Source organism: Eptesicus fuscus, chromosome 5, assembly GCF_027574615.1.
Source record: "Eptesicus fuscus isolate TK198812 chromosome 5, DD_ASM_mEF_20220401, whole genome shotgun sequence".
NCBI lineage: Eukaryota > Metazoa > Chordata > Mammalia > Chiroptera > Vespertilionidae > Eptesicus > Eptesicus fuscus.
The window spans coordinates 73673300-73695578 of record NC_072477.1 but is presented as its reverse complement, the minus strand read 5'-3'; the positions used below and the strand labels follow the sequence as shown (position 1 = coordinate 73695578).

General features: G+C 51.8%; 2 protein-coding genes across 3 annotated transcripts; one reads left to right on the top strand and one right to left on the bottom strand.

Annotated features, from left to right (window-relative positions):
* The first annotated feature begins 721 nt into the window (after positions 1 to 721).
* On the top strand, positions 722 to 8640 carry LPCAT4 (lysophosphatidylcholine acyltransferase 4). Of its 2 annotated transcripts, none has more exons than XM_028147415.2 (14): positions 722 to 954; positions 2219 to 2361; positions 2693 to 2913; positions 3320 to 3432; positions 3555 to 3615; positions 3918 to 3961; positions 4156 to 4190; positions 4742 to 4796; positions 4914 to 4996; positions 5248 to 5373; positions 5958 to 6090; positions 7277 to 7375; positions 7724 to 7880; positions 8281 to 8640. In XM_028147415.2, exons 1-14 carry the CDS (start codon positions 841 to 843, stop codon positions 8433 to 8435), a joined length of 1539 nt encoding a protein of 512 aa, XP_028003216.2. In that variant the 5' UTR covers positions 722 to 840; the 3' UTR covers positions 8436 to 8640. The 2 variants fall into 2 exon arrangements, with proteins under 2 accessions (XP_028003216.2, XP_008141171.2); XM_008142949.3 differs by having other exon boundaries at positions 724 to 954; positions 3903 to 3961.
* Positions 8641 to 9979: 1339 nt separating this feature from the next.
* NUTM1 (NUT midline carcinoma family member 1) lies at positions 9980 to 22032 on the bottom strand. The gene is made up of 8 exons (XM_008143202.3): positions 22020 to 22032; positions 19791 to 19958; positions 17206 to 17914; positions 15117 to 15245; positions 13634 to 13773; positions 12856 to 13139; positions 12470 to 12586; positions 9980 to 12146 (listed from the first exon to the last, which is right to left on the bottom strand). The coding sequence occupies exons 1-8, from the start codon at positions 22030 to 22032 to the stop codon at positions 10197 to 10199; spliced, it is 3510 nt and encodes a 1169-aa protein (XP_008141424.3). The 3' UTR covers positions 9980 to 10196.
* Positions 22033 to 22279: the final 247 nt, after the last annotated feature.

Genomic DNA, 22279 nt, shown 5'->3' with positions numbered 1-22279 from the left:
GCTTTCCCGGGACCCCCTGGCCTCCTCCTCCTCCTGGCTTGTGGGCTCCGGGGAGGCAGAGGGCCAGCGTCTTGAGGGTAGCTGGCTGCTCCCGGGTGCCAGGAGCCCTCACACCAGAGCAGGTGAGCACCTTGCGCTGGCAGGAAGTGGGTGCGGAGAGGGATGAGGATGGGGAGGTGTGAGGCACACCGCGGCCGCCGGAGGGCGAGAGCGCCTCCAGCCCTCGCCCGGCCCAGGAAGGGAAGGTGGTCGGCTTCCGAGGGGAAGCAGCGGCCGGGGGCGGGAGACCTGGACCCCCGCCTCGCCCTGAGCTGCCGGCCTCCGCGCACAGCGCACCCGCCCCCCCATCCCCATCCGCCGGAGGTCCCCACCCCAGCCTGCGCCCGCAGGGCGACCTCGGCCCGCAAGCCCAGGCGGGGCGCGACCTCGGCTCCACGCCCACCTCGAAATCCCAAACCCGCTCGCAGCCGGAGGCCAGCGGGGAGGCGGCGGCCAGAGAGTCGGGGAGGAAGGCCCCGAGAACCAGACCCGCGGGCATCCGCGGGCGGGAGCCGCGCCCCAGCATCCGGCCTCCGCGGAACAATGGCCGGAGGGGCTGCGGGAGCCGCGGCGGGCGCGGAGGAGCCGGGGCGCTCGGGCGCTGGAAGCCCCGCCCCTCGGCCGGCGCCCTGACAACGCGGGCCGGGCCGCGCCGCCCGCTCCCCGCCCCTCAGCGCCCCGCACCAGGCGGGGCCCGGGCCAGAGCGCTGCCGCCGCGCCGCTGCACCGCAGCTGCGAGATCTGCAGAGCGGGGCCGGGGGCCGCGGCCGGGCGCCCTCCCTCCCGCCTTCTCCCGCCGCTATGAGCCAGGGAAGCCCGGGGGGCCGCGTCCCCCTCGAGCCCACCTCCGGACCCTCAACGCCCCCCAACCCGTTTGTGCACGAGTTACATCTCTCCCGCCTCCAGAGGATTAAGGTAAGGTGTGGGTGTGGGACGTCGGGAAGACGCTTGGGGGTTGGAAAAGAAAGCCCTTTAGAGACCTGGCAGAAATAGGGATGGGGATCCGGAAAGGACGTGGTGGAGAGGCTTGCGGGGCGGCAGTCGGGGGGTGCGCACGTGGGGGTGGCGGGGAGACGAGCTAGGAGCCCTGGAGAGGACGCGGTCTCGAGCGATAGACACGCTCCGAGGTGTGGGAGAATTGGCCAGGCGGGGATGGAGGGCTGCAGGGGAGCCAGGGGTAGGGGAGATGGAGGGCGCGGGGAATGCGGATTACATCCTGCGGAGGCCGAGGGGCTAGGAAGGAGTTGCAGGCGACGGGAAGCCGGGGGTGGGGGCAGGGGCGTGCTGAGTGCATCTCCCGAGGCTCTGAATTAGAGGAAACGGGTTTCTGGGCCGGGAGTCTGCGCCCTTGTGCCCTTCCAACGCCCCCTCTTCTCACTCCTCCCCCCACCCCCACCCCGTACTGCAGCACCTCCGGGGTAGGGAGGGCTGAGAACGGGGTTGGCTACAGGAAGTGCGGGGTCGCACCAGCCTGGCGGAACTGATGAGTGGCGTGGGGAGTGTCCTAGGTTTCTGCTGCCATCGCCTCCCCTGAGGCGAGCTCCTGGGGCGCGTTTTGTTTACCTGCAGTCTCCCTTGGGCAGCCCTTGGAGTCACCCTGGCTCCTGGCAACCCCTTATCCTTCGGAGCAGGGCCGAGCTCTTCTCTTCCCCACCCCACCCCCGTACTAGGGGAGTGCTGGTGGGCAGACTGGAGACTGGCCTGCGGCCCGAAAAGGGGATCTCTGTGCGGTCCAACCCTCTATCTCCCAGGCCCAACATGGAAAGAAACATCCTCCTGGTTTCTGTTGGACCTAGGAGCTATTTATGGAACGGGACGTGGGTGAGGAGGAACTATCTCCAGCCTACCGCACATCAAGCACTGTGCTGGGTGTGTTCCCGTAGGTTATCATTAAAGACTCCCAACAGCCTCTCCAAGTTCTAGATGCATTCGATTTTCTAGGTGGGATGGAGACCCACTGAAGGATAGGAAAAGGAGGCCCCTCGTCCCGTTAATCTTTTATTCACTTGTTCTCGTTGATATCGTCATCCCACCTTGGGTGCCAACTCAGTCTCCTGTTTCTACACTCCTTGTCTCCTGGTCTACTCTCTGCTCCTGGGTCTATCCGTTATGGGGAAAGGAAGCTTTGGGGGGGAGCATCTCCCAGGCCTGAAGTGGCATTCTCTCCCACCCTCTGCAGTTCTGCCTGCTAGGGGCACTGCTGGCCCCCATCCGAGTGCTTCTGGCCTTTATCGTCCTCTTTCTCCTCTGGCCCTTTGCCTGGCTGCAAGTAGCTGGTCTTTCCGAGGAGCAGCTGCAGGAGCCACTTACTGGATGGAGGAAGTAAGTGGGGGATTAGCTCCCGGACACCCTACTTCTCACTAGTTTCCTGCTGTTTATTCTGCTCCCTCTTAGAGAAGAGCAGGAGGGAGGGTTCTGAAGCTCTGGTACCCAGCCTGGCAAGGTGAGACGAGTCAGCCAGGCCCAGACCTGGTACCCAGGACCTCATCACTAAGTGATGTGCCCTGCTGTGTCCCAGAGTAGCTAGAGACTTGCACCCCTTGGCCAGAGTAATAGAGGGCAAAAGAAGGGCACCTGCTTTCCCAGGTGCCTACACCTGGGTGAGTGAGGGTCGCACTCCCTGCCTCCACTGACGCCCCACCTTGCCCTGCAGGACTGTGTGCCACAACGGGGTGCTGGGCCTCAGCCGCCTGCTCTTTTTCCTCCTGGGCTTCCTCCGGATTCGTGTTCGGGGCCAGCGGGCCTCTCGCCTCCAAGCCCCTGTCCTTGTTGCCGCCCCCCACTCTACTTTCTTTGACCCCATTGTTCTTCTGCCCTGTGACCTGCCCAAGGTTGTGTCCCGAGCTGAGAACCTTTCTGTGCCGGTCATTGGAGGTGAGAGAGTTTAAGGGGTAAATGGGAGAGATGACAACTATGGGCAAAAAAAAAAAAAAAAAAAAAGACAGAAATCAGATGGACATGCTCTGGAGAGAAGAACTGACCTCAAGGTTGCAGGGGAGAAGTTAGAAGAAATTGACTGATGTGGGCAAATGAAATGCAAATTAACACCATTTGTGAACCCACATCTTAGACTCTGAGGGCTGGGGCTTAGAGAAGGTGTTGGAGGGAACTCTGGTCAGTTCCCTAAAAGGGCAACATACACTCAAGGAGGATCCCCAGGACAAAGGGATAACAAGGGATAACTGAGAAGCATCTCCTACTGTTGAAGGCGGGGAGGTTGTGGGTGTTATTGTCCCCTGGTAGGAACCAAGTGACTCCTAGTATCCTCTCTGGACCTCAGCCCTTCTTCGCTTCAACCAAGCCATCCTCGTATCCCGCCACGATCCGGCTTCTCGGCGCAGAGTGGTAGAGGAAGTCCGAAGGCGGGCTACCTCAGGAGGCAAGTGGCCCCAGGTGGGTAAGGGTCTTAAGACTCTCTCCTCACCTTTAATGTGCTCCTATAGAGGCTTCTCTTTCCTCTCTCCTCTCCTTCAGCCTACCCCACCTCATTCCGGTCCCCTGGGTTTTTTCTCCAGGTACTATTCTTTCCTGAGGGCACCTGTTCCAACAAGAAGGCTTTGCTTAAATTCAAACCAGGTGAATAAAATGACAGTGGGTGGCAGGGCTATAGGCAAAAGGAGCCTCAGTTTTGAAGAGGGACTCTGGAATAACCCAAGAAGTGGAGGGGTGGGGGAGGAATGCGAGACAGGAAACCGCCTAGCTGACCCTGAGAAGTCTCCAGAAGTCAGAGAGAAAATTATAAATGAAATGGAACAAAGCCAGATCTCATTTGAGAACTGTCCCAGACCCCTGTACTCATGCCCTCTGGCTGCCTCTGTGGACTAACCTCTGCCTGGGGGGGTGGGGGTGGAAATGGGACTTAGGAGCTTTCATCGCAGGGGTCCCTGTGCAGCCCATCCTCATCCGCTACCCCAACAGTCTGGTGAGTCTTGGTCTAAGAGAGGGGGATGAGGGAGCATGAATTCACCCTAATGGGTGAAAACTGTTAGTACCATGATGGGTTGTGCATGTGGCGGGGTGGGGCCAGGGTGGGTCCCAGCCTCTGCTCAAAGAGGATTGGCCAGTTCCAAGGAAGAAAATAATGCCTTTCTCCCCTCACCTCTGTTTCTCCCATAGGACACCACCAGCTGGGCATGGAGGGGCCCTGGAGTGTGAGTTCTGGTGGTCCTGGGGTGAGGGTGGAGAGCAGGGTCTATCAGAGAACTCCTGGCCCATCTTCCAATCTCCAGACAAGGCCAGTGGCCCTTCATTCTTGGCTGAGAGCATTCTAGGGAAGATGCTTGTTTCCCACCGTTTTGTCCTGCGCTCCCAATGTGATCTGAAAGTGCTTTGAGCTATCCCACCTCATCATCCGTGCTGTGATTGAAGCTCCTTTTCACTTACTTCCCTGTGCCTAAGTGATTTTCTCCTTCACTCTTTCCTTCCTGAGAACCACCACCATCAGGCTTGCCTCTTGCCCTTTTCCCAGTTACTCAAACCTCTTCTCGCCCGCAGTTCTTCCTCTGGCACATCCCTGAAAAGCCTCTCACTTTCCCTCCCGCTTTTCTGGCCCTTCCCTGTCTGCCAACACATTTGCATAGCTGACTTTATGGCTAGGAGTCCATTTTAATATCAGTGAGCAGACATTTCCCACTCCGCTGTTCCTGGTGGGAGGAGCGCATAGTGAGAAATTAGTGAGCATCTGAAATCTCTCTTGTCTTAGACTCAAAGTCCTCTGGCTCACAGCCTCTCAGCCCTGCAGCATCGTAGATGTGGAGGTATGACCCCCATGGTGGGGTGGGAGAGTGGGCATCCACTGACCCCTGAAGCTTTTGGAAAAGAGATGGAGTGGTCACCTGGCTTTGAGATCCTGATGGGAAGTATGTGTGTTTCAGTTCCTCCCTGTGTACCATCCCAGCCCAGAGGAGAGCAGGGACCCCACCCGCTATGCCAACAATGTCCAGAGGGTTATGGCACAGTGAGTGTTCTACAAAGTATTTCCTGGAGCAGATATACAGGGCAAAGGGACCACAGGAGGGGGTGGAGGGCTGAGGTTTTGAGTCAAAAATGGGGGAAAGGACCGAGACAGGGTGGATGAGGGTAAAAGGAGCCCAAATCCTCTCCCTAGACGTTAGGTCACTCAGTAATGAACCCTCAAAAAATTCTTCTGCCTCATTCCCCCCTTCCCCCCCCACCCGCCTCCCCATTCCATCCCTCTTCATCCTATAGGGCCCTGGGCATTCCAGCCACCGAGTGCGAGTTTGTAGGGAGCTTGCCTGTGATTGTGGTGGGCCGGCTGAAGGTAGCATTTGAGCCACAGCTCTGGGAACTGGGAAAGGTTCTTCGAAAGGCTGGGTAAGTGACCTTGATGATAACGAATGGTCAGTGTCATGTATACTAGTAGACAGAAAAAGAGTAAGAAGAAATGGGAAGGAGGAAGGAAAGTCTTAAAAAAAAAAAAAGTAGCCCTGACTGGTTTGGCTCAGTGGATAGAGTGTCAGCCTGCGGACTGAAGGGTTCCAGGTTTGATTCCGGTCAAGGGCATGTACCTTGGTTGCGGGCACATCCCCAGTAGGAGGGTAGGAGGTGTGCAGGAGGCAGCTGATCGATGTTTCTCTCTCATCGATGTGTCTAACTCTGTCCCTCTCCCTTCCTCTCTGTAAAAAATCAATAAAATATATTTTATTTTTTAAAAAAGTGGTAAGATAGAAGAATTTTTTAAAAGATAATGGAGGAAAAAGAAAGGGGAAGATACGTAATTACCCGAGGAAAAAAAAAAAGTAAGAATGGCTCTCAAGGGACTTTGAGTCAGAGTTATCTTAGAAAAACACCAGGTGTACCAACACTGGAAAACTCTTGGGGCTGGACCCAAGGTCCTGCTGGGTGGTGTGCCAGAAAGAAACTGAGTCAGCTCTCTGCCTTCAACAATTCCATTGCAGGCTGTCCCCTGGCTACGTGGACACTGGGGCAGAGCCAGGCCGGAGTCGAATGATCAACCAGGATGAGTTTGCCAGGCAGCTCCAGCTCTCTGACCCTCAGACCGTGGCTGGTGCCTTTAGCTACTTCCAGAAGGTAAAGGAGCTGGGATGGATGAAGGGCGCAGAGCTCAGCATTTAAGGATGTCATCTGAGTGGCCACGTCAGTCGCATTAGATGGCCAATTCGGAGTCGGTGCTGGATGTTCTAACCGCTGTTGTCAGATGGCCAACTTCTGAGGTCCTCTGGGGAATTCATTTTTTTATGGAGTATCCAGTGCATCGCAAAGCAATGTTTTAATCCTTGTGGGGTGGAACAATGCAGAAATTATTGGTCAGTGAGATCCATACATTCCCAAAGCCACTTTTAGAGATTGGCAAAGGCAAGGGATCATCTGACCTTGAAAGTCACTGCATGAGGGTTTCAGAGAAGAGGCATGAAGGTTGGGTGGGAAGGTGACATGGAGGAGACAGCACTGGACAGGTTAGACGGTTAAGAGTTTGAAACCCAGGAGTATTTGCTATATTTGAGCAGATTTTTAAAAATATCCCACAGCTTCTCCGGGGAATTTCTGAATTTTCTTGAGAATTTTGACAAACCAGATTATTTCCTGGGACTTGACCAGGTTTTTCTGTTGAATTATAATAAGGTTGTCCCAGAAGATTCTTAATGTTTATGCACAACCACCAGTGGTCCCAAGGAGCTCTTTCTTGTCTAAGATGCAGACTGTGGCTCTCAGTGTCCTCTGAAGGGACAGAGTGTGACCAGGTGTGTTGATATCTAAGATTGGACAGACTGTCCCTGGAAAGAGCTTCACCACTTGGCCTGTGGCAGAACAGAACCAACGCCCGAATGCCATGGCTCCCCCTAGAGTCGGCAGGCATCCTTCTTGGTCTTTTTGTAAGGAATTAGGCCAGTGGCCCCCTTTAAGTCTGTTGGACCAGTTCTCCCACACAGAATGAGTCAGGAGAGAATCAGTTTTTCCAGCTTGGGGGCCAGGAATGCCCTCAAAGATAAGTCAGAACTTAATGGTAATGTCAGCATTCCTGAGGGGATCCCCTCACATTCCTAGAAGATCCTTTGGTAGAGAGCTGTGTCACCAAGTGACTTGGGGTAGACCTTGAGCAAACCCATGACCTGAGAGAACTATCAGGGATCCTGGAGAGTTTAGGACTCTGGGTTCTCAGGGAAGTGGACACAGGAGTCACCCCTGTGCCTGCTGAGAAGAGGGAGGATGCAGGGTTGGTCCCCCACATCGCCCTCCTTTCTCTTTCACACTCCAGGATGCCAACGGTTTGGTGGACTTCCGAGATGTGGCCCTTGCATTGGCAGCTCTGGATAGGGGCACAGGCCTAGAGGAGCTGACTCGCCTGGCCTTTGAGGTACCCGGAGGGGAGGGGGGGGAGTGGACATGGCAGCTGTGCTCACCCCACCCAGAAGCCTGTGTGGTATACTATTACCAGTAGCTTCTAGATAGCTGGTGCTTGGTATCCAGCCCTGTGCCACACTGTAAACCGCAGAGCTCCGGTGTCTGTATATTGAGGCTTAGCTGGGAACAGGAGGAGGACAGCAGCTGTGAGGTTAAATTCTCCTGCAGAAAGGACCCAGGGGGCAGGGAGGGCCTGTATTTTGCATTCTTGGAAGAGGAGGAGCCTGTCAGGCAGACCTTCGGGAGAGTATGGGGTGATGGCTTGAGGAGAGGGCTTGACCTGTGTCCCCTTCTCTCCCAGCTGTTTGCCGAGGAGCAAGCAGAGGGGCCCAGCCGCCTGCTGTGCAGAGACGGCTTCAGCACCATCCTGCACCTGCTGCTGGGGTCACCCCGCCCTGCTGCCGAGACTTTGCATGCCGAGCTGTGCCAGGCGGGACCCCACCAAGGCCTCTCCCTCTGTGAGTCACACTCTTCTCAGCCCATGTGGACATTCAGGGCGCCTTCAGCACTGGGCCGGAGGGAACGGGGCACCTTCAGCACTGGGCCGGAGGGAACGGGGCACCTTCAGCACTGGGCCGGGAGGGAACGGGGGCACCTTCAGCACTGGGCCGGGAGGGAACGGGGGCACCTTCAGCACTGGGCCGGGAGGGAACAAGGGCTGGTGGCCAGTGCCAGTGAGCAGACATCTGAGAGGTGAGAATGGGAGGGATTGGCTAGAAGGCTGAAAGGACAGAAACTTGGATTTGAGAAGTGAAGCAGAGATGAGAGTGACAAAACATACTGAGAAAAGATCAGGGCACCCACATCCTCTCATTCTTAGATAATTTTACTTTTCCCATCTCACCATTATCTATCCAGGTCAGTTCCAGGACTTCTCCCTCCGTGACCCACTCCACGGGAAGCTCTTCAGCACCTACCTGCGCCCTTCCCAGACACCGAATGCCTCATCCCCAGGCAGCTGCACTGCTCTGGCCAATGGGACTGTGCACTCACCCAAGCAGAAGGGCGACTGAGCCCCTCCACCTCCCCAGCTCGCATCTGGTCCACAGACTCAAGACAGCGCCAGGGGCCGACCCTGGGCCTCAAGCCCTCTCTGCTCCTGCTTGATTTTTTGTTATTGTTTGTTTGTTTTTTTAAGTTGATTTTCATTTTTTTGTTTGGGGTTTTTTGTAAGAAACTATTTTATATATAAATATAAAATATATATCTATATCTATTTAAAAAATATGAAGCTCGGTCATATTGATGGTATCATTAGCTGGGAAGGAAAGGGATTAATAGTTGCCGGCTGGCCATCGGACAATCCCGAAGGTTCCCCAGGTGAGTCCTATTGGCCAGAGCTGGGTGAATCCTCACTTGCAATTGAACATGGTGCTTTTCTGCACAGAAATCCTGCAATTCTCATGTCCTTTCCTCCTGTTGCCATGCCTGTGTATGCACATTTTAACAGGCTTACTCATGAACCTCTATTCAGCCTATTCCCTCTTGTTCTGTCCTCATTAGAGATTAAAAAATAGCTAACCGCCATTCCATATTTAATAATCCTACTGAGATTGATGCCTCCTCTCTGTAGCTCAGACCAACCACACAAGAGGGATTTTCTGCCATGGGATTGAATTGAGGACACTTCAGTCCCTTCTGTCCAGCCTCTTTTCAAGGAAGAAGAAAATAAGGCCCTCCTATAGAGAGGTGCATTCTAGACACAGTTATGGGAAATTAGATTTTAAAACTTAAATATATATATATATATATATAAATATATATATATATATATATATGATGTTTTTATTGATTTCAGGGAGAGAGAGATAGAAACATCAATGATGAAAAGAGACTCATCAATTAGCTGCCTCTTGCACGCCCCCTACTGGTGATTCAGCCCATAACCCAGGCATGTGCCCTGACCAGGAATTGAACCATGACCTGGTTCATGGGTAGATGTTCAACCACTGAGCCACACCAGCAGCATCTTTCCATATAGACTTCTGGGGGGGGGGGGGTTTTGGTAATCTCTCTCTTTTTTTAATTCTTACCTTTACCTGAGGATATTTTTTCCCATTGATTTTTAGAGAGTAAAGGAGAGGAGGGAGAGAGAGAAACATCAATGTGGGACACATCTATTGATTGCCTCCCATGTGCGCCCTGACCACTGGGCCGGGGATGGAACCTGCAACCCAGGTACATGCCCTTGACTGGGAATTGAACACGAAACCCTTCGGTGTGTGAGCCGACATTCTAACCACTGAGCGCACCAGCCAGGGCTCCATGTAGACTTTTAAAGGGAAACAATGACAGGCTGTCCAGAGAAACCCTCCAAATACCCACATCCTGGCCTATGATGGGGAAGGATGAAGTCTCACAGGGACTTGTCAGTGCTGGGCCTTATCAGAGAGCCTGAATAAGGCTAATGGCAGGAAAGGTCAATCTGTAGAATCCAAGGCCGTCCCACCTTTCTTTACAGCATCTTACCCCATCTGGGAGCCAAGAAGTGAATATAAATGAGCACATTGAGAGTACTTTCTAACAAAAAAAATATCTTTATTCATTTTTGTTCCCATACAACTCCTTCGAAGGTACTTCGCCCTCACCTCCCACCAGGGCACCTCCTCCAATCTAGCTGGTGTGACCTCCCTCCCCGCACTAACCACTTTTTCAGAACTACAAAACAAAGGACTGAGAACAAGTCTCTGGTTTGTGTGCAACTGGGGTGAAATCTATTCAAGGGGCCCTGGCTTCAGGGACTGGCAGGAGGGATAGGAAGGTCCTGCTGCTCCCTACTGGCAACGGCGGCGTTTCTTCCTTCTGCCTGAGCCCAAACTGTCCCGCCTTCTCTTACGAGGCTGCGAGGGTTTCTCCCCAGAGACCGCAAGTTCAGCTCCCAGGTACCTCTTTCCAGCAGGTCCTGGACCTGCAACTAGAGCTCGCTTCCTAGACTTAGCAACAGGATATGGAGGCTGGCCAGGGCCTCTTGCCTCAGCAGAGAGGGAGCGGGATGCTCTCTGGAGCCCCTGACCTCCCGTGGAGGACAGGCCTGGAGCAGGGTGAGGACCAAGAGGAGGCCGCCTTGGCGACAGGCTTAGTTTAGAGGCCAAGAGGTAGGCAAAGTCAGAGAGTTCCTCGTCTTCCTCCTCCTCCTCCTCCTCTTCCTCTTCCTCCTCCTCCTCCTCCTCCTCCTCCTCCTGTCCTTTGGCTCCACCTGCTGTACTGCATGCTCCTCTAACAGGAGAGGCTTCTTTCAGAACTGAGGCATCCCTGGCTCCCCATCGAGGGGAAGTTCTTGCAAGGCCCCGGGAAGATGTTGGCTTGGGAGTCCCACGTGCATAAGACTCTTGATTCCCTAGTAAGGGAGCAAGGTCTTTTGAATTCAACAAGTCAGTGTCCTCCCTGCCCTCTCCTTGGGGGTAATAACTAAAATGTAGTGGGCAGGTATCCTCACTGACCCCTAACGGGAGGCCACAGCCATCTCTAACATCTAGTATATGGCTGTCAACTGTGGTTTCCAGCAGAGCAAAGGAACTGCCTCTGTTCCCTGCCTCTTGGCCGGCCTCAGGGAAGGTGGAGGCATCCTGGGTCCCCAGGATAATGACATTGCCTTGACAAGCAGGCAGGAGGGTTTCTTTGGAAACCAGTGTGGAGGCAATACTGCCTTCCAGCAAGGGGGTGCAATCTTGAGCCCACAGATCACTGGGATCCTGTATGGTCTCAGGACTCTGTTCTCTATTTTCTTTAGGCCTCAAGGCTAGGCTATAGTTCCTCTTTTCTAGGGCAGCTGTGGCACCTGTGCCTCCATAGAGAATTGGACTGCTCCCCAGATCCCCAGGTGCTGTGGTTTCTCTTGGACCCAGTGCCTGGCAGCCTCCCTGATGCTCAGGTACATATTCCCCACCATCCTGGAAGTTCTCTGTGACCTCGATTTGTAAGGGCAACTCTAAGCCTACTTCATCCATCTCACTGCTGAGCCAAAGTCCTGGACTGAAAGAGGCCCCATCCTCGTCCTTGTCCTCAGCTGCTCTAGGGGAAGGGCTCTGGTCAAAACTCTGAAGCACAGGAGGACTTCTGTCACCTCCCCACATGACTCCGGAGCAGCCTTCCTGGGGCTCTGCGAGCAGCTCCTTCCCTTGATGCATCACTCCAACACCCACTGTCTGCTGTCCTGTCTGCAGCCCAGGTTCTTGCAGAGGAGCCAGCTCTGGCTCTGCGAGCGCAGCATCCAAACTGGGAACTAATTCGAGCTGGGGATCTTCCTGCCAGCAAAGGGACAGAGCCTCGGAAGTCCCGTCAGCCACCAGGGAGTGCTCAGGGGACCCAGCACCTCCCACGAGGTCACCTTGCTGTGGGGATATTTGGTTTGTAACCTTTCCAGGTCCTCTTCTCTGTGTACCTAAGGACCCTCGAGTTCCCTGTGGAGATGCAAGTTCTATGTGCAAGTCCCAGCTGCTGGGAGATGTCAGGGTGTTCCCATCCCTGCACATGCCCCTTGGGCCATCGATGGCCCGTTCCTGCCCACTATGCACTTCTCTTGCTCGCTTTCCTGGAGAAGCAGATTTCCCAAGGCAAATCGTGCCCCCAGCCACCCGATGCCCAGGTGAAGGCCGAAGCCGCCCACCCCCATCTTCATCTTCATCAGAAACAGAAGCACTTGAGTCCAATTGAGCCCCAGTGCAACTTGGAGCTGCCTCTGCATCCTCTTCCTCCTCCAGGGCCAGGAGTCGCTTCTGAACCAGCTGGAAGGAGAATGGACACATAGCATGCTGCACATGGTTGTGGGAGGGGTGGCTGAGTGGATGGGCAGGGCAGAGGATGCAAGCAAGTGGCTTACGTGACCGTATTAAAGACAGATACCATAGCTCTTTTCTGCCTTCTTGGGCCTTATTCCCACACTTCCCTTTTCCTGCATGTCCACAGTCCCTTACCTACTGTTCAGTACCCATAGCCCAATCCTGAAGCTGTTCATCTCCAGAAGTCATACCATCCAGGACAGTGTAGGGTTAGCTAACAACATGCGAGCTTCCTGTTCTGATACCCGCAACCCCTCAGGTTTGTTTACCTGGACAAGACTGAGTCCTTCTTCTTGCTCCAGCTCCTCCATTAAAGCCAAGGGGTCCTTCTGTTGTTCTGGGGACAGTAAATCTGCCAGAAATTGAGGGTGAATGACGGCCTCCACCTGGGCAACAGAAGGAAAAGGGATATGAGTCTGACAGGAGGTAACTTGTAAGCCAAGAGGCTCTAGAGAAGCCGTAAGTGCCCTCCCCACCCCAGGTTGTTATCAGCCATGGCCACCAACCTCCAGCTATACACATTCACACGCGTGCATACATGCATATGCATTGCTCAGTACAGAACAGAGCCTAGGGCAGAACCCTAGATCTTCAGTTCCCTGGAATTCCCACCCCAGGATCTGCTAGAAGGCAGACATCCAGGCCCGGCCCCCACCTTGGAGACAAAGACCTCCTGAGAACACAGCTCATCGATGTAGCTGAGGAGATCTGGGTCTGGATACATCCCGTCCTGCTGCTGCTGCTCATCCTCTTCCAGTCTTCCATCTGACTCCCCCGGGGCCAAGTGGCTCCCCACCAGCCCTTCCATGATGTCAGCATACTCTTTCACAGCTTCTGGTGGGATTTCCTTGGGTGCCTCAGGAACTGGAGGCCTCTGGGTTTTGCGCTGCCGCCGGCGGGGGGTCCGTGCCTTGGAGGCTGCCTTCTTGGGAATATACACTAAGGGGAGAGATGCAAAGGGGGAGTGGACAGTGGCACAGAGACTACAGCTTCTGCCTCCCAACCCCATGGGAGAGCACAAATGGCTCCAGGCTGGATAAGGCCACCCCGAAAAGTACCAGCCATGGGAAAAGATTGAGGAGCTGCAGGGTCTGAGAGAGAGCCACTGTATGAAGAATCTCGGAACCCTGAAATTCCAAGAAGTCCTCTACTCCAGGCCCCATTTCTTAGGCAGATGAGGTATTATGGGCTGCACTTACAGCCTCGGTGAGAGAGTAGGTGGTTTACTTGGCCAAGATCAATACTAGATCGGGACCAAAGGAACCTGAGAACCCAGTCTCCTATATTTGCCCTGTTGGGAACATCAAATGCCACCACCCTGGAGGAAAAGAGGCAGAAGCAAGGGCAATGCCTTCCCCAACCCATGCTTGCTTTCTGTATGCCTTCCTTTGAGCCCCTGGTGTAAGGCTTCTGTTAGAACTGGGCAGCCTTACCTGGCTGCTGGCAAACCTCGGGGGCCCGGAGCAGTGGAGGATCAACTTTCAGAGGGGCTGCAGGAGGCAAACCCTGGGGCCCATTCACCAGCTGTGTGTTCTTCGTCTGCATCTCCTCCTCCGCCTCAAACTCCATGAACCTGCAGAGGGGGAAGAAGGCCCAGGCAGTGCTAAGGCCAGACCCATCAGGAACCCGGACGCCAGGAGGCAGCTGCTCACAGATGACCAAGTAACAGCTCTGAGGAAACCTCACAAGATCACGACATAGTCCCTTCACCTACAGTCGTCACCTAGGAAGCTCGTTAAGAAAATGAACACTGTAGAGCAGGCGTCCTCAAACTACGGCCCGCGGGCCACATGCGGGTGTTTTTGCCGTTTTGTTTTTTACTTCAAAATAAGATATGTGCAGTGTGCATAGGAATTTGTTCATAGTTTTTTTTTAAAACTATAGTCTGGTCCTCCAACGGTCTGAGGGACAGTGAACTGGCCCCCTGTTTAAAAAGTCTGAGGACCCCTGCTGTAGAGCTTGTAAGCTTCTCCAGGACAGAGCCATGGCTTTCGCTTCTTTTTCATGCCTTATCTCACGCAGCATCACCAAGGGTATAGAGCAGCAATGAATGCAGACGTGTTGCATTCAATCAGGCCGATGCCACAGCCCGGTGGGATCTCACAAGCAGGCCCCTCCTCAAGGCCTCATCTGTCCCTGCCTACAACCATAAAAAATAGCTGAAACCCTGCAGGGCCTGGGGTTGCCATTCAAGGCAGTTCCCACCAGGAGACAGCGCTGAGATCCAGGAGTCCTAAGGCGGGGACTGGGAAGGGTAAATATAGGAGGTATGGGTCCAGAAGATTTGGGGGAGAAAGTGGGAACTAAGTATGGAGGAAAGGGATCATTTTCCTCAGAATTATTGAACCAATGATTAAATCATGAATAAATGGGGGAAGGTAGGATAAGGCAGGAGACCACACTTGGCATCCAAGACCCCGGCTGGCCCTGACCAGCCTCTTCAAGAACCAGCCCCTCCCTGTGATGACAGGGGTAACCAATTTCTGTGCCACTATTTCCAGAGGAGGGGTGGTCCTAAGGTCGGCATCAACAGGCACTTTGCTACCTGGCCAGTGAGATAGTAAGGAATCTGTCTAGTAGTGCTTACCTGCTCATTGCTAGATCTCTTCAGCATGGAATTTTTACACTGACTGTGCTCCAATCCCATCCTCAGAGCTTCATTACCAAGGCCCTTATACAACTCAAGGTCTGGAAAAGGGAGAGCCTCCAAAAGAGGAGATTCGACAGAAAAACTCAAGAGTGAAGGTGGTGGAAGAAGCAACAAGGATCCAGGAGATCATATCCTAGTCCGCACCCCTCTTCCTAGCATCCCTTTTAATAATCACCCCCACACCCAGACTCCAGCCTCTCTTACCTGACCCTACCCTTCCAGCCACACAGCCCCCCATTAGGAGAAGGAGGGTTCCTCAGACTCACTTTTCTGCCATCTCATAAAAGATCATCCGGTCAAAGTTGCTGGTGCGATCCCACTCCTGCACGGCCCTTGGCAGTCCCTCTTCCAGGGTCATAGTGGGCTTCAGCCGGGCCAGGGAACGAAGCACTGGGCTAAAACCCGCCTTGGGTCAGTCACAGTTACAAGTGTTCCCGCCCCATCCACCTGTCCTGACACCATCTTAATACACACACCCAACCCCTCATCAGATCTAATGTGCCCCTCACTCCCTGACACGTCCCACTTGATTGGGCTTCCAAAACCTCCCCGCTCCCATCCATTCATTGGCCATCCTGGCCTTTCTTCCCATTGAAATTTACAAATCTCACACAAAATCAAACATGATTCTTCTCTCCATCTTTTGAAATCAACCACCCTTAATTCTCACAGTGCTTTCCTTAACCAAACTTTCAGAAGAAAGGACTCATATTATTAAATTAATACGTTTCGTTGTAAGGTAGGCTTAACCCTGCCCAAAAGGCTCTTGCATTAAAAAAAAAAAAAAAAAAGGCACTCACTAACTCAAATGAATCTAAGTGAAGGTGATGTGGTGTTTTTATTTGTTGGTTTTTACTAGTAAGTGTGTTTTTGCCTCTGGGATACCCCTCACAGACTGTCAAATATCAATACTCTATAAGCTGTCTGTGATTCATTTTTGCTTCCCCGAAACAAGTCCTCAAGCATTACTGTGCCTAGGACCCCCTGGTGGAGCTTGTTATTAATATGGATTCCAGCACCCAGGAGTCCAGAACTGAGGGCATGTCACCAACTTCCCAGGTGACCATTGCAGAGGGTCTAGGCTGCATTTTGGGGGTGACCCTGCCTAGAGGCCTGGAGTATGGACAGCAGGATTAGTCCAGGGCCAAAAGCAGTATTCGCTCAAGAGTTCGAAATTCAGCCTGCCAGGCTCCAACAGAGACTCAGAATGGTGTGAGGAAAGCAGGGAGTAGGTAAGATGATCTATACTTAATTATTTGGGAGAGCCTCTTGATTTAATCACTCCAGAGTCAAAGTGGAAAGGGAGATTCCTTTTAAGAGTCAGCCACGGGAGGAACATCATGTACGTTTTTAAAATCCAGTAAAATGCAGCATGTGTTACCGAGTGGTTTACACAAAATATTGAGTGTACTGTGCAGTGGAGAGAGGCAGCAGGTCTACATAGGAAAAAGAAAAATTGCCCAGATGGCCAATGAGGCTGTTTTATAAACCCAAGAGACAGCCTATGACGCTGGGCTCTTTGGCTAAGCATCCACTCATACTCTTAAGCAAAAGAGTTTGACCTTTTGTGAGTTCTTTTTCTCTTCTAGATTGCCTTTTTATAACAACAGCAGCTACCATTTAGTGAAGCATTCTCTGTGCCTGGCACTCTGCTAAGCACTTCACATACATTAACTCCTTTCACTTCTCAGCAACCCTCTGAGGTAGTAGGTATAATTACCCCCTTTCTAAATGAGAAAAATGAGGGCAAAGATATGAAGTGTTGAGCCCAGGATTGCAAATCTAGGGAGCGGTGGAACTTGGACCCTCAACCACTAAGCAAGCTCTACCACCTTCCCATTTCAACGTGAATTCTCCTGAATAAAATAGGGGTGGTGTGGGAGGACCCTCGGAAGGGTCTTTGCCTGGCCCCTCCCTGTCCTCCCCTCCCACAGGAATGGGTCAGGGCCCAGCACTCCTCATCCTGGCAGGTCTGGATGGCTCAACTCAATGTCTAAAGGTATTAAAATAGAACCAGAGGACCCTGGCACTTGGTGTCAGAGACCTACGTTCCGATCACCTCTCCACAATTTATGACAGGAAACCTCGCTGAGCTTCAGTCTCCTCATCCCTAAGTGAGGATTACCATAAAAACGCTTGCCTGAACTCAGCGTTGTGAGCATCACTGGAGAGAAGACACCTGAAGGATGCTCTATTACTGTTACCATAATCATTGTGCTTTTTGTACTCTTAGCATCTCCATCGCCCTCATGACCTGCCTCAAGTATTCCTACATAGCCTGACCTCTTTTGTCCATCCCAAAGCCCTCCTTAGTGAAAAGCTCTAGGTAAATTAATCCCAGGTCTCCCCACTTACATAAGAAAGCAAGAAAGAGCTTCTGCATCAGGACTCTGGGATAAGTGCTTCCGGGCCAAGGCTTTGTAGCGCTGCCAGCGTCGGAAGTTCTCATAAACACCCTTGGAGGTATAGGAGAGGTCAGCCAGTGATGGCTTGGATTGGGCCACTGCCAGACCTCCTTCTCCAGTTGCCCCATGTGGCCCTGGCCAAGCCTTTTCGGGGGGCACAATGGGAGCCAGTTGGGTGGCTGGTGCTGCAACCTGAGCCGGAAGGCCTGGGAGGCCCTCCTGGCTCACCCCAACAGCCTCGGTGGGCAGAAGGGTCTTCATGTTAGAGGCTATCACAAATTGAGGTGGAGGGCCTTCGGAGCCCCCACAGGGAGCACCCGAGGCAATCCAACTGTGGGCAGTCTGAGTAAGGATAAAGTTCTGAGCTTGAGAGGGCTCAGCTGCCCCCGCTTCTGTCTTGACTTTGACAATGACCTTGCCAGCTTCAGCCCCACTGTGGCCAGGGACCCCATCCCTTGTCACCAACAATGGATTGGGGAAAGCAGAGAGCATCAGAGGGTTGCCTGGAGAGAAAGCTGAAGGCATGGGGGGCTGTGGAGGCAGCTCCCAGGGTGGTTGGTCTGGTGGGCCAGGAGCAGATGGGGGGATGGGAAGTGCAGTGAAAGGAGACAGGGCAGGGCCAGGTTTCATGGTCATATCTGGTCCAGGCAATGGAGATGCTGTTGAGACAAAGAAAAACAGGGAATGGAATAGGAGAAAAGCAGACCACAAAGAAGGTTATCAGAGTTCTACTTTAGTCTTTGAAGAACCAGAGCTCTGATTCTCAGCAGGTGAGGAAGGGTGATGGAGGGGAAACTTGTGAAGTCTGCAAATGTCCCCCAAGTGATTGTGATGTCCCTTACTCCCCATTGAAAATTATTACACTAGAGAAGTTGCAATGGTCCTTGGCCCCAAGAGCTCATGCTCCAAAATTCTAGATCAAGCTCACATCCCACCCAGCATACAGGAACATCTCTTATGCCAACATATTCCAAAGCCATTCAAACCACCCGAACGCTGCTTTCAGCTGCTCTGTGGTCCTGGCCACCACTCACAGAAACACTGTTCCCAGGAGAGGGGGTGTGGAGTGAATGTTTGGTTCTCAGAAATTTTGTTATATAATAGCAGGAATGACTCGAGATAAGGACCAGGAAATGGGGTGGTGTGGGAAGGGAGTTTTTCCAGAGCATTGAGTAGCTGCTGCACATGTTAAAATTTGGCAATGCAGACTATCTGTGGTTCTGCTTGGAGCTGCTATCAGAAATTTAGGATCCACCAAGAACAAGGGACTGACACTGAAGTCTGAAAGAGTACCTGCTAAGAAAGAGTTATGTGGGCTCTAAGAGACCAAGGATAAATACATGAAAACATTACTTAATGAATCAGGACGTGTGTCTCCTAGGACTTTTTATAATAATAATAGATCATCTGCCTAATTTCATGCCACTCTCCTCCCCTTTTATAAAGAATATTCACTGGCATGCCCTGGCTGGTTTGGCTTGATGGATGGAGCGTCGGCCTGCGGACCGAAGGGTCCCGGGTTCGATTCTGGCCAGGGGCACATGCCTGGGTTGCAGGCTTGTCCCCAGTGGGGGACGTGCAGGAGGCAGCCGATCAATGATTTTCTCTCATCATTGATGTTTCTATCACTCTCTCTCTCTCTTCCTTCCTCTCTGAAATCAATAAAATATATATTTTTTAAAAAGAATATTCACTGGCAAACGAACAACACTCAGCGTCTACTTCCTGACCATGAAGGAGACAGGGGATATGAGCAAACTCGTCATCTCAACCATAGAGCAGAGGGCCAGGGGTTTAGACACAATGAAATGGGTCTGAAGGCCTGCGTTCCACAAAAAGTAGAAAAATTAGAGCGTCTCAGGGAAGCCCCGTCCTGGCCCTGGGGCAATCAAGGAAAACTGCTCCCTGACCTGAAACAGAAGCATCTCTGGGGCTGGAAGGAGCCCTGAGACTCTGAGCAGGGGTTATAGTACCTTCCAGTCTAGCTTTCAGGAGGGCATTTCTCTATTGACTTGGCAACAGATAACTCCACTGAACAGCTTTTTAGGGGGGCCTCCATCCCACTCCACCCCACCCCCCCAACACATTGAGAATGACCCCAGCTCAATTCTCTCATGGCAAAATTCTAAATCAAGCTCCAATTACCTAAGGAAGACACAGGAACTTGGGTCTTCCCCTTGAACCATCTCTGTGCCACACATACACACATACCCCCTGTCCCTGCCACACCAACCCATGTTGAAGGGGTCCCTCTTCCAGAGTAGCAAGTTGCTAACTGCCATCCCTTCTCTAGACATCAGCACTCTCCTCCGAGCTGCTTTGACCTACCTCCCAAAAGGGCCTCTTCCTTCCCCAACCCCCTGTCTTAATGGCACGATCTCCTTCCCTAGCTTCCCCAAGTGTGATGCCTTTGGCGGGGTCAGGTGCTCTCACATACCCCTTGGTCAATCCAAGTGCTCATCCCCAGGTAAAGTGTCAAATTTGAATCTCCAAGGAAACACCCCCCTCCCCCAACACGCACACCTGCAGACTTACCTCCATCTGAAGTCATCCTCTCAGGTTTGGGCACTACCCCTGGCTGACTAGAAGAAGCCTCCAGAATGAGAAAGTCAGGTCCAGGCCCCAGAGAGTAACCTAGCTCCAGTAGATACACAGGGATCCAAGGAGGGAAGGGTAAAGATAAAATCAAAACAGAACCAGAATCTAGGATTCAAGGCATTCTATAGTGGGGGAGGGGAGAGGGGGATGTGGGGGAGGAGGAGGGAGATACTCCACAAGGGGCTCTGGTAAATTGGCAGTAACTAGGGATTCCCTCCGAACCTGAGTTTGGCAACACAATTGTGTGCCTCTTTAGGGCAAATTGTAACTTTTTCTCAGATTCCCAACGTTATATTTTACATCTGCATTCCCTGTACAATTGTTCATCCATATATTTAGGTTTGTGCCCTTCAATCCCACCCAGTTCTGTAACTGACTTCCTATTAATAGCAGGTTGTGCCAGACCCTTGATTTAATTCAGTGTTGGCTATATTTTCTGAACCAACTCAGAATACATTCCATAGGGAATGGAATATCTGAAATTAGGATTGTCTGGAAAGATCCAGAGTGTTTGGCTGCTGTGTGCATATCATTTCCTTGGGAAGCTGTCATGCAGTTCCCAGACAATCCACTACCATCGGCTCTATAGTCCACAGAAGGCTCAACCTTAACCCTTGGCAGAAAAGCCACACACTATAAAAAAAAAAAAAAAAAAACTGGCATTCAGCCTAAAATATCAAGACCAAAAAGTTCTTTTGTCTGTTAAATTATTTTTTTTAAGTATTCTGTTAAGTAATTTTTAAAAAATATGTTTTTATTGATTTCAGAGGGAAAAGAGAGAGAGAGAGAGAGAGAGAGAGAGAGAGAGAGAGAGAGAGAGAGAGAATCATTGATTGGCTGTCTCCTGCACCCTTCCCCTCCCCCCACCACCACTGAGGAGGAAGCTACAATGCAACCCCCGCATGTGTCCTGACGAATCGAATTGGGACCTCCATAGGTGGACGCTCAACCACTGAGGCACACTGGCTGGGCTGTTAAATAATTTTCAAAATGTTTTTCTTATTTAAATATTTTTGTTGACATTATTGCAGATGCCCCCATTTCTCCCCTCCCCCCTTTGCCCTTTGCCCACCTTTACCCAGTTCCCGCCCTCCCGTTCCCCCCCCGCCGCCCCCGCCTCCTCCCCCCCCGCCGCCCCCGCCTCCTCCCCCCCCCCCCCCCCCGCCCCGCCTTGGTCCTCACCACACTATTTATTGTCTGTATTCATGGGCTATGCACATATGTGTAGGGTTTTGTTTTGTTTTTTCATTATTGCTGACAGTATTATAGATGTCCCCTATTTTCAGGCCTCTTTCTCCTGCACCCAGACCCTGCCCCACTCCAGGCCTTCACCATGCTATTGGTTCTAAAGTAAAAGTATGCAAAACAGCAATCTCCCTCCCACTCCTTTCTTCTGGAACCCCAAGTGCTTTGTCTTAAAGGAAACCAATATTATGTTTATTGTGAAATATCTTGCAGAGATATTTTATGCACTACAAGTAAATGTGTCTGTATCATTACATTTATATTCTTCTTTTTTTTTTTTTTTTACATGACAACGCAAGTCAGATATTTTAATGTAAAGCTTTTCAGGAACGCATATGTCAGGTGTTGAATTACATTGATCATCATTGAAAGAATATTTTAGAAAAAAAAAGTTAAAACAGAAACAGGATGTTACATAGATTGCTGCTTCTTTTCCAAACACTTCTCAATATCATCAGGAACATGAACAGCAGCAACCTTTGAAATTCATGTCCCAGGACCAAATACTTTGGAAACACTAACGTCAAACAGAAATTCATTACCCGGTGGTGGTATCACCCTTTCACACATGACTATATTCCTTTTTTAAAAAGAGCTTTCAGGTTTTTCTGGTTATAAAAGTAATATATATTCCAATGTTCTTGCGATTATAAATAATACTGCAACGATCATCTTTATAATGTTATCTGAGTTCCAATTTTCATTTCTTTAAACTAGAGCCCTAAAAGAGAACTTCTACGTTCTTTAAAATATTCAAAATTCCCCTAGGAAGTAGATCTTATTATGTTATTATTAGTTACTCACCACTATAAGAAAGAGCGCTGAATTCGTGGTAGAGACCTGAGTTTGAATCTTGGTTCGACCACTAAAACATACTTCACCAGTTTCATAAAATAACTGCACGCGCTCTCTTTGCGGTACATTGAATACCCATCATGCACTCTTACCGCCAGTACTTTAAGATAGGGCCGGGGAACCGGATGTAAAAGAGGGGAGGAAAGAAATCTTTCTTTCTTCTCTAAGGTAAAGGGGCTCTGAATCCTGGGGCCATTTGTTTTTCCAGTCACTAGAAACCCAATGCCCATGAAATGGGTGCGCATCTTGTGATAAAGACAGGATTCTATTCACTAAAGTTCATCCTATATTCATCCCTTTCCCCCTGTTACGCCTAGCAATGTCTG

What these genes read in the sequence shown, in the direction of transcription:
- LPCAT4 (XM_008142949.3), top strand. Translation starts at nt 841, where the DNA reads ATGAGCCAGGGAAGCCCGGGGGGCCGCGTCCCCCTCGAGCCCACCTCC. An exon ending in TTCTGTGCCGGTCATTGGAG is followed by an intron (nt 2,914 to 3,319) that starts GTGAGAGAGTTT and finishes TCTGGACCTCAG; the next exon opens with CCCTTCTTCGCTTCAACCAA. An exon ending in TCCGCTACCCCAACAGTCTG is followed by an intron (nt 3,962 to 4,155) that starts GTGAGTCTTGGT and finishes TTTCTCCCATAG; the next exon opens with GACACCACCAGCTGGGCATG.
- NUTM1 (XM_008143202.3), bottom strand. An exon ending in CGAGGTTTGCCAGCAGCCAG is followed by an intron (nt 13,140 to 13,633) that starts GTAAGGCTGCCC and finishes CTCTCCCCTTAG; the next exon opens with TGTATATTCCCAAGAAGGCA. An exon ending in AAGGACTCAGTCTTGTCCAG is followed by an intron (nt 12,147 to 12,469) that starts GTAAACAAACCT and finishes TTCTCCTTCCAG; the next exon opens with CTGGTTCAGAAGCGACTCCT.